Genomic DNA, 16827 nt, shown 5'->3' with positions numbered 1-16827 from the left:
GAACGCTCAAAACGGATAATCAGTGAATGAGAAATTGATTTTCAAAGTAAACTCATTTGAGTTGAAAAATGAATGTAGAAATACTTAAAAGTAGCATTTGTCCTACATTGAAAAAAGAATGAGATTTCCACCACTATATATAAGATCCTTTTAGGGGATGTTGAATTGTATAGTATAGATGCTTTCTCATGCACATGACAGGGTGGAAATCATATCAAATTTTGTAAGAAAATTGAAAAGTTGACCATCTTCTACAAGCTTGAAGCCACTCTTTTGGACTTCAAACTACGGTTGGTAAGTAGCCTTCCAACCCAGCTGAAAATGGTAACAATGATTCAATGTTCTAATTGTTGCTTGCCGCACATTTCACGTCAAGGACTGTACTAGATAGCTGGCATTTCCATCCATAACAAGCATGAAGAGGAGACCACTGCTACTACAGAGAACATATGGAAGAAACCCCTCCAATATGAAGCATGAAGATGAGACCACTGCTACTACAGAGAACATATGGAAGAAACCCCTCCAATATGAAGCATGAAGATGAGACCACTGCTACTACAGAGAACATATGGAAGAAACCCCTCCAATATGCTCAAATTGAACGTTGATGCGGCGAATGATTTTAAAAATAAAAGAACAGGAATTGGATGCATCATTAGAGACTCTGAGGGCACGTTAGAGAAGAAGTGGGAAGGCTCTTACCACCCGAAAACAGCGGAGGCCATTGCGGTCAGAGAAGCACTGAATCGTTGGGCTTCCAATCGGCTCTTGTGGAATCACACACTGTTTGTCATTAAAAGACTGAATGATCTCTCTTGTATCTCCTACTTTGATCTTATTCTTAAGGATATTAAGAATCTAGCTAGTGAACTCTTTGACATTAACTTTATGTTTGCTAAACGATCCGCGAATACCGATTGTAACGAATGGAGGAATGTACCTCCCTCCACTATTCTTAGTGTACTCGCTGATGACTCTTAATTAATGAAGTTGTTTATTTCTTAAAAAAAAAAAAAAAAAAAAAAAAAAAAAAAAACCGGCATTTAAATCTTACAAGAGTCAAGTTTATGTAAGATATATATTATTGTTGTAAGTTTTATTAATACTTTACAAGTTCATGTGCCATGTACGAGATTTCATCTTTACATTGGCTGTAATTTGCACTTTGTGCACCCTACAACACAAGTAGTCCGATTTGCAAGCATCACTAAACAAATCCAACTTTTTCTTACGTTAATAGTGTTGCTTTAGTAATTTATTACTCGTACACGGCCAATGGGAAATGGGTATGACACATAAAGTGAGAAGAATATAAAATGTAATCCCATTTCCTGTTAATTCACATAAAGTTTTCATTATGCTATACTGATTGATCGTCGACAGGGATTGCCACAAAGCAAAGTCAGCAACGCCCTTAATCTGATTGGTCATGCAACTTAATCAGCACATAATAAGACATAACAGAACATACAAAGTCGATGTCAAGAAAATGCAACAAATCCCACTTACAACTCTAAATGTATGATAATTGATTGTCTAGGAAAACGAAACATTCACAGCAATTTCGTGTACAAAACTTCCACCTAGGTATTGAATAAAAAATAGCGTGGCCCGCATGTGCTTAGGTCAATGGTTCAGTAGGCAGTATTTGAGAGAAGAGACCAATGTTCGAACTTTTGCGGCGGCAGTATGGGGATTATGTTCAAAGTGGGTAGATCCCTTGTGCGCACCGGCATTTGACCCTGTCTGCTGAGCCACTGAGTCACCGTGATTTACATCGACCTGGTTTTGAAAGCAAAGCAAAGGGATGGGAGTTTAACTGAATCATATGAGACTAAGGCAATATTGTCCTTAACTCTTGTCACAAAGCATGCTTTCACAAACATATTTTCCTTCTATATTGGCTATAGATTGGTTGCCAATGCTTGTTCCTGCAATATATCCACCTGACCAAGCATTCTGCAGCAGTTGGGAATTTAGACAATTAGAACATGAGGAACAGAGAAGCGAAGAACAAAAATAAGTTTGTTATAGCCACCCTCCCGCCTCCCTCTCAAAGAAAAAAGGAAAAACAAAGAAGATGACCAAATTCATAAGACATAACAAAGGAAGCTGCTAAATTATTGCTCCTTCCAAGCTGTATACAATTTCAATTTATTAACTGCATAAATAAATGTCAAGCTACATCTGTCAATGGTGGGAGATCAGTATAGAACACACTCCCATTACCTGAAAATTAAACCCTCCAGTTATACCATCAACATTTAGTACCTACAGAAATCATCGGGTATCAAAACATAAGATCATACATAGCAAAATAAAGCAATTCATAATAAGCAGGATAGTGAACCTCTCCAGCAAAATATAGACATGGATGGATCCTGCTTTGCATTGTATTCAAGTAAATCTGCTTGAAAGGCATAAGGTAGAAAAGTTGAACTCAGTAATCAAAATGCATATCAGCTCACAAGGTTTCAAGAGAGCAATTGATATAAATGATATATATAGATTATATGATGCATCCCCATTGAAGTAGTGGCAAAAGAAAAAGAGAGCACCTCCGACAATGGAACTCCTCCAGCGGTGACAAATTCATCCTTAAATTGTCCCTTCAAGTATTATGAAAACACAAATATTCTTTCCGTTACCAACCCACTGAATACATAAAAGCAAGAAAACTAGAACGGCTTACCTTTCCCTTCACAGTAAAGGAACAATGCTTTAAAGTAAACACAATGGACATCACCAAATTGTTGGAAATGGAAGACCAAAAGATATCTCCATCTAGTCCCTGCAAAGAAATAGTGGACATGTACAATCAAGAAGATATTGATGCATAGAACATAAACAGCGATCCTGCAACTGGAATCGTCATTCAACCTCACGGTCTAATATATACTTCCAAAATCTCTTGACAAGACCAAGCTCCATTGGACAAGAGTTGAGCAACTTTTGTCTCTGCATGGGAAGAAAGAGATGTAAGGTTAAAAGGTCATTAAAAGAATAAAATAAAACATAGATTTGATTGTGAAATATGAAGTTAAAATTAGTTTCCAAATCTCCTTCAGGTAAACAGAATGAGGAACAAGAAACTTCATGGAGTTGAAATGGTTTGAAAACAGAAGTACCGCAAACTGATTCTTGTGCTTAATGAGTACAGACTTCAAATCATCAATATGATGATCAGGAGCAAAATCCACCAACAGTGTTCCTGCATTCATGTATGACTAGATAGAATAAATGGGACAATTATACTGGAAATAAATAAAACTCAAAACGTATATTGTACCCTTATAATCTGAACTTGCAAGATAACGTGCTCCCCAAGCAGATAACCGAAGAATCACCGGTCCACTAAGTCCCCAATGTGTCACTAACATGGGACCAACCTAACAACTCAAGGTTATGGTTCTGTACACAAAAAGTTAATTCAATGTACAATTTGTTAGAAAAGCATGCCTGTGTAAGCTGTGGGACATTCTTCTGAAGGGATTCTAACTTCAGTTTTGCTTTCACTTTAGGAAATGTGACCTGAAAGAGATACGTCAGAAATATATGAATAAGGATTTTACGTTTATACATCATTACCACAAGCATCTATAACATATGCAATGAGGCATGGGGTCCTGTCATTAGCAAACACCAAAAAGAAACAGGGTGTTGAATCAAGACAATCAAAACATATGTTAAATACCAAAAGTTGTGGCTCTAAAAAGTAAAAAGAAAGTGTACAAGGCAACTTTGTGATAAGAGACTGTAAACCAAGAATGCAACTACCCCAGATAACTCTAGTAACTGCAAATCATCAATCTTGAAAGTGAATAAGCTGGGAACAGGTTTTATGATAGAATGGCCAAGTTGAGTGGCAAGATCATAACCCTGAAGCAGCACAAATACATGCCAAGTAAAATTAGTGGGGTTCAGTCAATGTCTCAAATTATTAAACAATGCACTATTACCATTATCAATCAGATAAAATACCTGCTGACTACTACCACTAGCAATCAATAGATAGTCTGCTTCCACATACTCAACATGGTCAATAGAACGTTTCTCTAGCTTGACAGTGAACTTCCCACCAGTAATGTGAGATACACTTGTGACAGTTTTTCCAGTCTGCACTGAGACTGATTGAGGAACTAACAAATCAATGGATGAAAACATAAACTTTCAAGAACCCCACCCATCTTTCCCAACCAAAAAAAACAAAACAAAAAATCCCAGCATAGAGGACATTAAAATCTCCTAGCATGATAGTGTACATACCTCCCCTCTTCTTTGCTTCAGACATGAGGCAATCAATAATGGAAGACGAACTATTGCTTACTGGAAATACCCTTCCATCTTCCTCAATCTGGGGCAGAATTACAATTTTTTCTTGTTAACATCAAGCAGGAGGGGAAAAAAAAAACAAACAAACAAACAAAACAAAGTGAATGTAGCTCTGAGATTACTTTCAGCTCCACTCCATTGTTGGAGAACCAAGACATAGTATCCATTGGACCATGGACAGTGAAAAATGAGCCTCTCAGTTCCTTGTTGCCCCTTGGATAGTTGTCTGCCAAAAGCTACACAGTTAATGTTAGAGAATCTCAAGCATAACTGCATACTGTTTCTATAAAGAAAATAACGGAAACATATTCTTCCAAGCTGCAAACTTTTCCAAGTGGTACAATAAAACAAGGCACGGTACTAAAGTTTTAAATAACACCCACTAAGAATCCTCGTATGTTTCTAATTGATAAACAAAAAACAGTAACACAATGATCATTATAGCATACTCACCATATGATCAGCATAATGCCCATTTGTCACGTTACAGCGGCCTCCTCCAGAAATTTTCACCTGGAGAAGGACAGCACAAAAACTTCTGAATTCTCGACATAAGTAATTGTAATTTAGAAACGCAAATATCAATCACGCATACAAGCAAGTTATCAGAGATCCATATAGGTGTTGGAATATTTATAAAATAATCCCGGAAAAAGAAAACACATCAATAGTCAGAGAGGAAGAGACCAACCTTGGATAAGGGCTTCCCTTTCTCAATTACAACGACTTTAAGATTCGGCGCAACCGTCTTGGCGTTAATTGCACCGTACATTCCGGCAGCTCCGCCACCCACCACCACCAGCAGCTCTTCATCCGACTGCTTAGTGAATACACATAGTGAGTTGAGCAGGAACTGAATTACAAGGAACCCAATGCGCAGGCGGCTAATACTTACCTTTGGAGTTAGAGAGAGCGAAACTGCATTAAATCTTCTTCGATGGCGGGCGAAGAATGCGTAGCTGGTGAAGATTCTCGAGAGATTTGATGAAGTTTGAGAAGCAAATCCGACGCGGTAAATGTACTGCGGAGAGGCGAAACTCACGATGCTCATTTCGGGCTTTCTTGTCGAGTAACGAACTGAACTGCTTGCTAGAAGCCTTAGAACAAGACTCGATAAATTCGACTTTGTTAAACCGGTCGGACCGGCTATGGTGGAACGGTGTAAAAATACGCTCTAAGAAGATAAGAAAGATTATATTTTAATTTGTGCTTGATTGATTCTTTTTTACTATTATTCCATTTTCTTAACAAATCGAGTCCTTTAGTCGTGAAACTAACAAGGTCGTCATAGCCCCAACGCTACCATGCAAGAAGCTAAGCAAAAAATATATTTATATTAAATAATTAACTCCTAAATTTTAGACTATCAAAAATAAAAAAGATTATTTCAATTTCATGGATAATTATAGGTTAATTATCATGTAAATAATAATTAGTAGCAGGATTATTTCGATTTCATGAATACTTATAGATTAATTAATAATTATCATTTCGAAATCAAGTAGCAGGATTTTTCATTTTGTGAATAATAATAGGTTTCATTCATATAAAATCAGAATCAATTACAAAAAAAAAAAAAAAAAAAAAAAAAAAGGGAAAAGGGGAGGGGGGGAAAGAAAATCAATTACAAACAAAAATGGGGAAGGGGGAATAGAAAATCGAAAACCTCCCAAAACTAAAATGAAGAGTACATCTCCAATAATAATACTCTCTCTGTTCCATTTTGTTTGTTAATTTATTGGTCAAACCAACTTTTTTCTTTTTTTTTTTCATAATTCAGAGACATCACGCGATCCTTCATCTATCTTGTCTGGAACGTTGTTTAAGCTTTAAACTAGCGAGATTGGGAAATTTGATGGGAGCGAGAGCTTGCGATTTGGTGATGGTGGAATCAGGGACAGCAAGTTGGCAGTTGTTAACCGCGGCCTCGCAGGCGGCGGTCTCATTGATGACCTCGATTTCCCAGAGCGAGGATCTGTTGACGCGGTTGTTGTGCACCAGCGTGTTCCTCCACGGCATAATCCCGCCGTTCTGCCTAAGGAATTGGCCGTACCGAGTCTTGAGCCGCACGATTCCTTCCCCTTCAATCTCCCACTCCGTGGCGGAGGTCAATCTGTCCGGCAAACTAGCCACCACCCTCTGGCAACTCCCCCGGGGGATTAACGGCATGTTTGATGCCGTCAGGTATTTCCCGTGGCAGCTCCTCAGCCGCAGGTACCGTTGCCCCTCCACCGCTTCCACCGTCCAAAGGGCGTTTCTTGTGGAACCATCGCTGCGCTGCTTCAACGTCTTCTCGTCGTTATTCGCCACCAGATACTTCCCTTTGTTGTGTTCTTTCAGCCGAACAACTTTTGCGTTTTCAAACATTTGATCCATACTGCACATTTATAAATAAATAGATATATATTCTATTCAAATTAAAACCTGTTAATTAGCAAGAACAATGATCATCCAGCTCAGCTAGAACAAAAATCTATCAGATCATTACCCCCCAAGATTAATATGATGATGAAATTGATCCAGGGAGGGTATCAAAGATTGAGCTAAATTCGTTCTACATTTCTAATTTTCATTGTCATTTTAAAATTTAAAGCAACATGCATACAATTTCATGCACGTGGATAAGATATAAGAGTACCACAACAACACACCTGAAAAATCGGAATTTCTCATCCATCCAAAATGGATGGAAATGAATTTCCTTCCATTTTCAATCTCAGGCATCAAGAGTGAATAAAAATACTAATTCAAATTAAACTAAGCATTTATATATATATATATATATATATATATATATATATATATATATATATGCTATTTGCACACAATAAACTCTTTTTATCCCGTTCTAAATGCACTAGCATATCTTGTCATTGATTTGTACATTCATGTTGTGTCTCACAGCCTCACCGAAAAGATGTTGTCATATTTAATTATATATATTATATATAAGCATATGTGTAAGGAGTATTTTTTATAATAAAAAATCTGTTAAGAATAGTTAATACCATGATTCTCTAAAAATGACTATTCCACATGCAAAAGCATCCCCTAAATAATACGGAGTATTTTTAAAAATAAATAACCAAAATAAACTAACAGTGAAATATGTCTATTCACATTAATGTTAATTATTATATTTTATGATCCAAATGTGCTGCAAAGGAGATGATAAAGATCTTGAGGGGCTCTAAAAGACATGCAATAATCAACCAAGAACTTTGAAACTTTGACGCCATCTAGTCAGCAGGCGTATTAGCCTTGCCTTTCCATATTCATCTCAAGCATTTAGAGCCACACGACAGCTGGGTCTCTTTTTTTTTCCGTACAGTATCTGGTGTCTTGGGAAATTTTAATTTGAATTCAAGATGGGCTTCTATCGGCCGTTAGTGATTATTATCCATTATTTTATAAATGATATTTAATATTTAATTTACAGAGTATAAGTAAAGAAGATGCAGGAAAACAGGAGAGATCATGACTGTAAAAGGTGGCAACAGCCAAGCCTGTGCAGCCTGCAAACACCAAAGAAGGAAGTGTTCCTCCGACTGCGCCTTGGCGCAGTATTTCCCGGCCACCCAACCAAAAACATTCCAGAACGCGCACCGTCTCTTCGGCGTAAGCAACATCCTTAAAACGCTCAAGAACATCGACGACGACGACAAGAAGGCGGACGCCATGAAATCCATCATTTTCGAGGCCAACATGCGCCACCGCTTCCCCGTTCACGGCTGCGTCGAGTATATCTGTTATCTCCGGCATCGACTTTCGCAGGCGGAAGATGAGCTCCGGTGCGTGCGTGGGCAGCTGGAGCGCTGCCGCGAGCAGCTACTGAAATCTATGGACTCAAATGACGATAATTGCAGCGACGGCGGTTATGGTTGGACGGATGTATTATCGTCCGACCGGACGAATCTGTCGAGTTTGGATCCTATTTCCTGTGCAGAATACAACGACTTATCATCGGCGCTCATATTTCCGCATGAAAACTTTCCAGATTATTATGGTCTCATCCCAGGCGACGAACCTGCAACCAAGGAGGCATCTAATTCGAGGTTTCATCCTATTACAACAACGTTGTAGTCTAGATAAGAACAGTAGTGCTAAATTGTTTAAAAATCAATTATTCTTTAATTTGCAGTTCGGTATCGTCGTCCCAAACTGATCTCAGGAATGCAGCCGCTGGTCTCTCGCTCACCCGGGATTAGATTTAATTTTGACTTCTTCCCCCATATTTATTTATTTTTTAAATTTTATTTATTAATTTTTTATAACATTAAATTTTAATAGTTTTACCACCACGGCAGCCTAGGCTAGTTTACCTCATTATGGTCTCTTTTGCCGGCTCCGATAACAAGGCGGCGGGAGTGCACGCAACACAATATATAAAACATATATGGATGAATATATAAAACTAATTATAGCCTTACTAGTACTGCCCGCCCTTGTACATGAGGAAAGGAAATGAGAAATAAATTAGTATAGGCTGCCGAATTGAAGCACTTAGTAACTGCACTTATAACATATATAGTTGTCTGTAATTTATTACCGAGTAGTTCTTTTTGAAATGGTCAGTTTGAATTGAATCCTTCAGCGTGTATCAAAATTTTGTAATTTTTATGAGAGTCAAAGTTGCAGAGAGATGAGTTACTAAACGTCCTTTTCTTTTCTCTTATTGAGTTATACAATTTGATTAGATTTAATACAGGAGGATGATGCTGATGATACGCAAGAGATGCATGCATTCTGCAAAGTGTTGTTGAGGAGTCTTTGGAGGCATTTATGTTTAAAGCTTGATCTTGATTGCAAGTGTTGCTGAGGAGTGTTTGGAGACATGGTCAAAGCTCAGGAGAGGATCTATCACTCTTTCATTTTGGGATCAGGTTTTGTCTATTTTACTTTTCGGAACTGCTTAATTGCATGACCTCAGGGGAGAGATTTCTTTATTATTTGCTTCTGAAAGAAAACATTGTGAACAAATAAAAAAAAAAAAATTGTCAAAATGACAATTAAATAAGGCTCATCTACATACTATCAATTATCAAACAATATTGAACAATTAATGTAACTGTAATCACAAAGTTCTTGACTTTCCGTTAGAGCTATGAGCTATCTATTGATATGCATGGTATTCTTGATTTGAATTGTCCATCTATGACTCTAAGTTTGTTTACCTTCTTATATATGATCATTTGTCGATTATGGTGGTCACAAGATGGTGTTCACCCAAAAGAAGTCACAAAGGAGCGACCGTTCACCCAAAAGAGGTCACAAAGGAGCGACCAAGGTCACAAGATGATGTTCACCCAAAAGAGGTCACAAAGGAACGACCAAGATCACCATTGCGACCAAGGTCACAAGACGGTGTTCACTCAAAAGAGGCCACAAAGGATCACAAGATGGTGTTAACCCAAAAGAGGTCACAAAAAAGCTTCATCCAAAACTTATTAGCTTATGCCGAAGACAGACTTTACCCAGCCAAAACTTCAATTGTTGATCATCATGAATCTTCTTGTAACTCAAAATGGCTTCACCCAGCTTGTTCTAGGGTTACAAAGACATCTTCACCCAAATTCATTATGGATTTTCCTGTAACTCAAAATATTGTATTGGAATGAATTACAAAATCAATAAAAATAAGCTACTGACCTATACCAACTCTTGAAGTACATATTGAAGATATGCCCACATCTGATCTCCATTAACAAATTAAACAAGAAATTGTGGGCTTCTCGTCACAAGAGAAGGACACTTAGCTTTGTCACCGCAGGCAGGCAAAGCGCAGTGTCCTCTCTCCTGCGACAAGAAACCCCTCAACTTCTTTTGATGATTTCCAAGTTCCTTTGAATTGCTCCAAACACAACAACACACACACTTATATATAGGATAGGATCAAATGGGACCACTCCCCTGGCCCCTACCCCAAAAATTTTATAATTTTATTGGAGTACAGTTGTCATTGTTGTTGTTATGAGATGATTACTTAGACTGAGTATATATATCAAGTCTGAATAAATACTTAGGGAGTAAATGAAGTTCAAATATTGTACAATTTGTATCTCGTTTAATTATACTTGTTACTTGTCCAAGGAGTAAAGACTTGGTAGGTTGAATGAATGGGAGACAATAATTTGAATGGGTAATAGACACGAGACAGGTGGGGATTGGGGAATAGGTGGAGGGTGGATAGTCAAAGGTCCATGCACGCCCCAAGTTTGAACGCTTCCTTTCACATTGCCAAAAACAAAATATTAGAATGGCAAACACGACTTTGACCAAATTGTCTGACAATTTCTTTTAACTTTCCATCTTACTTTTTACTATTTCTTCTCTCTAAATGTTGAATTTCTAACTATTTAAGGGTGTGTTGATTCGTACATAGGAATCGGAATCAGAATCGGAATGGGTATCAAATACTTGGTAATGGTAATGGGTTTTTTTGAAAGTATTTAACATGTTTGGTGGTAGGGTGGAATGAGAATGGTTACTAATAGTAGTGCTTGAGAATGAATAAGGGAATGAAACCCTTATTTTATTTGGGTATGGATTTTTCAATTCATGAGGTATTCGAAACCCATAGTAGTGTTCTAAAAACTTATCAACCAAACAACAATAATCACTTTCATACCCATTCCTATGGGCAAAACCCACCAACCAAACACACCCTAAGAGCATTCATAATAGTAGAGTTCTTTTGTGATTTTTGAGAAGTTTATTATAAGTGTGATTAGAAAAGAAAATATAAGGGAGAGAAAAAAAAAAAAAGATAAAACAAAATAAAAACTCAAAAAACTGAATGCACTGATGTGCATGCTCTAAAGGTTGAATTCCCAACTCATAGTGCAGCGAGATCAGACAATGTCAATGTCGGTGGGCATAAGGGATGAGATCTACCCACTTTGAGCATAATCTCCCAACATAAGGGATGAGATCTACCCACTGTTAGTATAATCTCTTAAATACTGCCTACTAAATCAGTGAGTTAAGCCTGTGCGTAAGCTACTTTTTATTATTTCTTACTTTCCTCATTGCGGGTTTGACATGCAGGTAAGAACGATGATAAAGAGATCAAACAGTTCTAACAACATCAATCATCAATCATGATTAAAAATCGTCTTATAGTCATCAAAGTGTATAGTTTTTATTAAACTTAATTTATTATATATACATATAGACACTTTATAAATTAAATTTCACTACACATTAAAATACAAGAAATGCTAATTTTCTTTACTAGAATCACTTTCAATATTTCACTTCCATTAGTTCCATGTTTTTATTGTAATTTTTTAACACAAAAACTTATGTGGACAATTCCACATGCAACATAATTAAATAGCTTAAAACATTTTGTGGTAGGTAAAAATTTGCATTACATAATATAATTGGTCCGCTAATTAATCAATAGGCTAATCACTACTTGGTCCATTATTAGGTGGAAAATTGATCCCATTTACATGACCATTTCTTTGACTTTCACATTTCATTTTATTCCCATGCTGTTTCAGCGCAGCCTAAAATTAATCAGGGGGCATTTGAGTTAATGAATTATTTGATTTTTAGTTTGACTCCTTCTGACAAGTAATATGCTGTTGAGTCTTAAATTAAATTAATTCAATTTATTTTTTATAGGTTGGATGAGTAATTTCATAAACTTTAAAATTTAGTTCAAGTTGTGAGAGCTTTTAAAAAGTAAAATAAAAAAGTCCAAATTGTGGGATAACCTGAATTATCAAAAAAAATATGATAATGTTTACTTTATGTGACCACATGCATGCCGGAAAGGTTTACATGTCAAATAATTGAAGTGTATGCAACGAGTATAGTTGTTACTCAATTCCTTGGAATGCTCATTTTTACTGTATGTTGGATTCTAAATTTGTCATGTCCCATTGTCTTCAATGACAAGTAATTTGTACACAAATTAAACACAATAGAATTTTTTCCATAATATTAAAAAAGACAAATTTTACTATTATCCTATGCAAATAAAAAATATTCTATCTATTTGATCATTTATTGAGAATTGATGAAATCAGGACCAGACAGCATTTAGTCATTTAATATAAGAATCAAATATCTAAAAACATAATAAGTGTCAATACAAGTTATGTCCTTGATTTTTGTCTCTTTTTTATATGCTAATAAATATATACATTTTGCTTTAATTGTTGTACATTCCAATGTTATTAGACAAAATTACCCTTACACCGTTATAACACCGTTAGTTTTTAATTCTAACATTAATAACACATCATTATTACTATACACCTATATCCATCATATCTTTTTCCTATCTTTTAATTATCATTCTATTAAAATCATTATATATTAATTTAGTACTTAATTATATTTTAATTAAATTTCTATCAATGATAAATTATATATGTATGTGTACAAAATACATATATTATTTGTGCATAAATAATTCAAATTATAATTTTTAATTATTTGTATTTATCACTATTTTAATATTGGGCATGAATTTTCACGCATCGCGCATACAAATTGCTAGTATTAATATAAGAATCAAATATATCAAAACATATATTAATAAGGGAGATCAGACAGCATAACACAGATATTATCAATCACAAATTTTCAGAAACACGGACCAATGTGCATTCATCATCTCTCCCATGTCCAAAGTCTAAAAGAATAGTAGTATAAATTTAAAAAAAAAACAAACAAACAAACATAAAATCAAAACCAGAGAAATCATCAGAGACTTAAATACAATGAATCATGGAAAGTAATCAATGTATGACTATCATATTGTTGCAGTTTTTTTTCCTCATCACATGATTTCTCTTCAAATAACTAAAAAAAACAAAGTACTCAAAAAAAAAAAATTAAAAACTAAAAAAGCCACAAAATGGTAGAAAAAAAGAGTTGTAAATACTTAGATTTTTGCTAAAAGATTATTCACCAGCAGACGGCTGATAAGTACAGAACTACAATCGTTTTGCGGCTGGGGCTTAGGCTGCTTATATAAGCACCAGGATGCGGCTGGGGCTTAGGCTGCTTATAAAAGCACCAGGATGTTTGGTGATTTAAACCCTACTTTTAGCTGCCTGAGTTGGGCTAAGAAAGTTCTAGAAGAGCCAAACCCTACAGATTGCTCGGCCTGTTATTAATTATTGTGCCAATTTGAATTTTGTTTTGCTTGGGCTAACTGATTCATACAAGCCCAAATAAACTAAATATTTATATTTAAAAAATTATAGTGTTTTATTATTATTAGTAGTAGTAGTATTGGAAAAAGAGTTAAAAAAATATTAAATTTTACTTAAAAAGTTAATTAGATACTTGAACTTTTAATTGTTGCAATTAAACACATCAACATGCCATTTATGTGCATCAAAGCTCCAAAATTGCACGTAAAAGTTAGTCTTAGAGTTCCGATAATGTCCTGATCGACTAACTCTGGCATAAAAATTAATGACCAGTGACCTGCACACCATCGTTGATTGCCTTTGTCATTGAAGAATGCAACTTCTTGTTGCCTCCTTGCTAACGAATCATGCGACTAGCTCAATAGGAGACGATCGGTGATTGTTTACATGTCAAAGTTAGTCAGAACCTTAACTACCGATTATTACAGGTCAATAATTCATTTTTTTTTAAGTTTGATGCATAAAATAACTTGTTAGACGTGTTTAATTACAATTTTTAAAAGTTACAATTAACTAATTTTGTAGAAAGTTTTCCATTATTATATCATGTTTATTACATTTAAACTAGATATTCGGAATGCATAGTTCAAAGCTCCGAATTATGATATGCATGCACGACTTCTATATATATCATTCAGATTTCACAGCTTGCACGCTGCTCTACGAGGACACCGAACCGCTGCCGAAGTTTTCCGGGCAGAAAGTAAACCAATACTTGTCGGAGGAGCAGCTAACGATCGGAGACGGCCGATCAAATGCATAGCTAACGTACGAAGGACATGCATTCTTAAACATCTTGGAATACAAACTAGGCTTGCATTTGTCGGGACTTCCGTACTGATTCCGGCAGCAAAAGGAGTCGGCGTTGAAAGCCAAGCAGGCGCTTTTACACGCCACAACATCTCCGTTACCGTTCACAACTTGCAGCTCCGCCGGACAAGCATTCCTCATGCTTTTCATACACCCGCCGATGTAGCATTTCGAGGACGAAGGGATCGACGCAACCGAGACGGGGAGGTTGTATCCGTCCACCAAGCTCACGTCGTAGAAATCGGGTTTGCCTTTATCGGCTTGTAAAGTTAATTCCACCAGTGTCGCCGGAGGAAGGCCGATGCTGCCGTCGCACTCCAGTTTCCCGTCGCAGTCGCCGGTTTCGCATGCGGGTTTGTGGTTGCCGGAGTCGAAGTCGCAGCCGGTTCTTGCCCATACGCGGCCGCTCCAATCCCCGGGCACCCGGAAGCTATGGGTTTTCCCCGGCGGGAGATAGAAGCCGCCGTTTGCCACCACGGGGTAGCCGCTGTTTGGGGCGGTCGCCGGCCATATCGGAAACGAGCATTTGTTAGTAACGTAGAAGGTACAGGACTCTACATGTACGTATACTATAAAGTGAAGTGCAGCGGAGAGGACGAAAACTAGAGACGTGTTTGGCAACTTCATATTGCTTGTAGTAATTCAGATGGAGCATTAGCAGGGAATTGAAGGTGGTTTTATAGCAAGTAAAATTGAAGTGTTGAGATGGTGAACTTCAATTTCTTCTTTGATTTTACTTCAAGTTAATAATAAGGTGGCAGTTTGGATATCTTTGAATGGAAGAAACAAGATTGAAGGAACATGACTTGGCCTTTGATCCTTTGTTATCTTATTATTAAAGATGAATTGCAAACCAACTTGGTTGGCGTGACTCTTGACTTTTAAGAAAGATCGGGAGTTCGAATCCTTCTCTTATTCTTTTGAAACTAGAAGGCAGAATATATTAAACTAGATCAAGGTCTAAAACATGCGAAACGAAAGGAAAAAAGACCGAAACACAGTTCACACAGCCTGACTTAGATAAGGCGTCCTAAGCCAACCTATTCAGCACTTTACCTTTTAATTGAGTCGATTTTGTGCGATGGGGACATTTTATAGTTAAGACCTATTCAAAACAACTCATGGTGTAACAAAAAAAAAAAAAAAAAAAAAAAAAAAAAAAAAACGAATTGCAAACACCAAACAAGTCTTTATGGAAAATTGACAATTTAATGTTTTTTTTTTTTTTGTATGACTAGAAAAACACGCTACTAGCCTATACTGCTTTTAATATTATTTTATTTTATTTTATTATATAAAGCTTAATCGAGGCTGAGTTTCCAACTCACTATGTAGTAGGTAGTATCCTCCGCCTTGAAGCATCCAACTCCTACTCGAAATAAAAGGACAATCAAGCACTTGCAATTTTTTTATTTTGTTTGTTTGTTTGTTTGTTTTTTTTTTTTTTTTTTTTTTTTTTTTTTTTTTTTGGATCAAATGGACGGAAAAACAAAAAAAAAAAAAAAAAATCAAGCGCGCACACACTTGCAATTTGTGATCAGTATGGGAGAAGGTAATAGTATAAATTTAAAATTAACAACTCACTTTCTATAAATATACATCAATTTAATATTTTATTGCAGATCCACAAATAATACTTCTATAAAAAATAAAGATTAATTTTATCAATCATATGAAATAAACGTGTCTTTTTGGTAAAATAGTTAGCCTATCAATCAATGTTGAGTTATTTGACAATTATTAACTGTTTAACTTGGTTAAATAATCAATAGGAGTATTTAAATAATAATTTTTTTGTAACAATTTATTGCTCTAAAATGTTAAAATTAAAAAAACTGTTCAACAATTCATCTCACTGGATTCACCTTCTCCCCAATTAATCTCCTGAACCGGTTCTGAAAATTATTCAGGAATCAGTTCCCCATTTTTTTTTATGTGTTCATCTTAAACGTTAATTTTGATAAGATCAATGGCTCTCATTCAACCATATGCTTCACCTGAACACATCGACCGCATTTGATCTCTCTCTCTCTCTCTCTCTCTCTCTCTCTCTCTCACACACACACACACATTTAACGGATCATATATAATTTATAAAAAAGATGCAATGATATTTTTGTAAATAACTCAAACTTTGATTCAAGTAACATGTGTTAAAAGTACGATCAAGTAACTGGGCACAAGTGTGCAAGTAAAATCACTTAATAGTGCAATCATTTTCACTTAATAGTCAAAGTAATTTACCTTTTTAACATTGGTGATTTGGTGCACCTGATAATAATGTCTTTCACATTGGTTCACTTAATGATAACGTTTGGTATAATTAATGATAATGTTATGTGCATTTAATATTGACGTTCATTGTACATTATTTGTTGCACTTTTAATACATTTTACTTGTACTTAGGTGCACTATATGAAGGTGTTACTTGCACTTTTAACACAATTAACTTGTACTTAAAAATTTAATTATTTACGAAAATATCACCGCATTTTTAAAAAAAAT

General features: G+C 35.9%; 4 protein-coding genes and 1 long non-coding RNA gene across 6 annotated transcripts; 2 read left to right on the top strand and 3 right to left on the bottom strand.

Annotated features, from left to right (window-relative positions):
* Positions 1 to 1178: 1178 nt before the first annotated feature.
* LOC109180409 (uncharacterized protein YtfP) lies at positions 1179 to 5474 on the bottom strand. Its single transcript, XM_019329959.1, has 16 exons — positions 5231 to 5474; positions 5027 to 5152; positions 4789 to 4848; positions 4458 to 4571; positions 4270 to 4357; positions 3985 to 4130; positions 3781 to 3882; positions 3463 to 3534; positions 3293 to 3392; positions 3132 to 3214; positions 2884 to 2961; positions 2696 to 2794; positions 2562 to 2612; positions 2354 to 2410; positions 2233 to 2274; positions 1179 to 1962 (listed from the first exon to the last, which is right to left on the bottom strand). The coding sequence occupies exons 1-16, from the start codon at positions 5384 to 5386 to the stop codon at positions 1855 to 1857; spliced, it is 1482 nt and encodes a 493-aa protein (XP_019185504.1). The 5' UTR covers positions 5387 to 5474; the 3' UTR covers positions 1179 to 1854.
* Positions 5475 to 6132: 658 nt separating this feature from the next.
* On the bottom strand, positions 6133 to 6711 carry LOC109180218. Its single transcript, XM_019329707.1, has one exon. The coding sequence runs from the start codon at positions 6709 to 6711 to the stop codon at positions 6133 to 6135; it is 579 nt and encodes a 192-aa protein (XP_019185252.1).
* Positions 6712 to 7577: 866 nt separating this feature from the next.
* LOC109180413 (LOB domain-containing protein 27-like) lies at positions 7578 to 9261 on the top strand. 2 transcript variants are annotated; one of them, XM_019329967.1, is made up of 3 exons: positions 7578 to 8390; positions 8477 to 8520; positions 9044 to 9261. In XM_019329967.1, the coding sequence occupies exons 1-3, from the start codon at positions 7813 to 7815 to the stop codon at positions 9049 to 9051; spliced, it is 630 nt and encodes a 209-aa protein (XP_019185512.1). In that variant the 5' UTR covers positions 7578 to 7812; the 3' UTR covers positions 9052 to 9261. The 2 variants fall into 2 exon arrangements, with proteins under 2 accessions (XP_019185512.1, XP_019185511.1); XM_019329966.1 differs by having other exon boundaries at positions 9033 to 9261.
* Positions 9262 to 9610: 349 nt separating this feature from the next.
* Positions 9611 to 9987, top strand: LOC109180414. Its single transcript, XR_002054072.1, has 2 exons — positions 9611 to 9827; positions 9874 to 9987. It is a non-coding gene; the product is annotated as an uncharacterized LOC109180414 (long non-coding RNA).
* Positions 9988 to 14020: 4033 nt separating this feature from the next.
* LOC109180187 (thaumatin-like protein) lies at positions 14021 to 15109 on the bottom strand. Its single transcript, XM_019329675.1, has one exon. The coding sequence runs from the start codon at positions 14946 to 14948 to the stop codon at positions 14172 to 14174; it is 777 nt and encodes a 258-aa protein (XP_019185220.1). The 5' UTR covers positions 14949 to 15109; the 3' UTR covers positions 14021 to 14171.
* Between the last annotated feature and the right edge of the window lie 1718 nt (positions 15110 to 16827).

Source organism: Ipomoea nil, unplaced genomic scaffold (genome assembly GCF_001879475.1).
Source record: "Ipomoea nil cultivar Tokyo-kokei standard unplaced genomic scaffold, Asagao_1.1 scaffold1026, whole genome shotgun sequence".
Lineage (NCBI taxonomy): Eukaryota > Viridiplantae > Streptophyta > Magnoliopsida > Solanales > Convolvulaceae > Ipomoea > Ipomoea nil.
The sequence above is the reverse complement of the archived record's forward strand: the minus strand, read 5'-3'. Positions and strand labels throughout refer to the sequence as shown.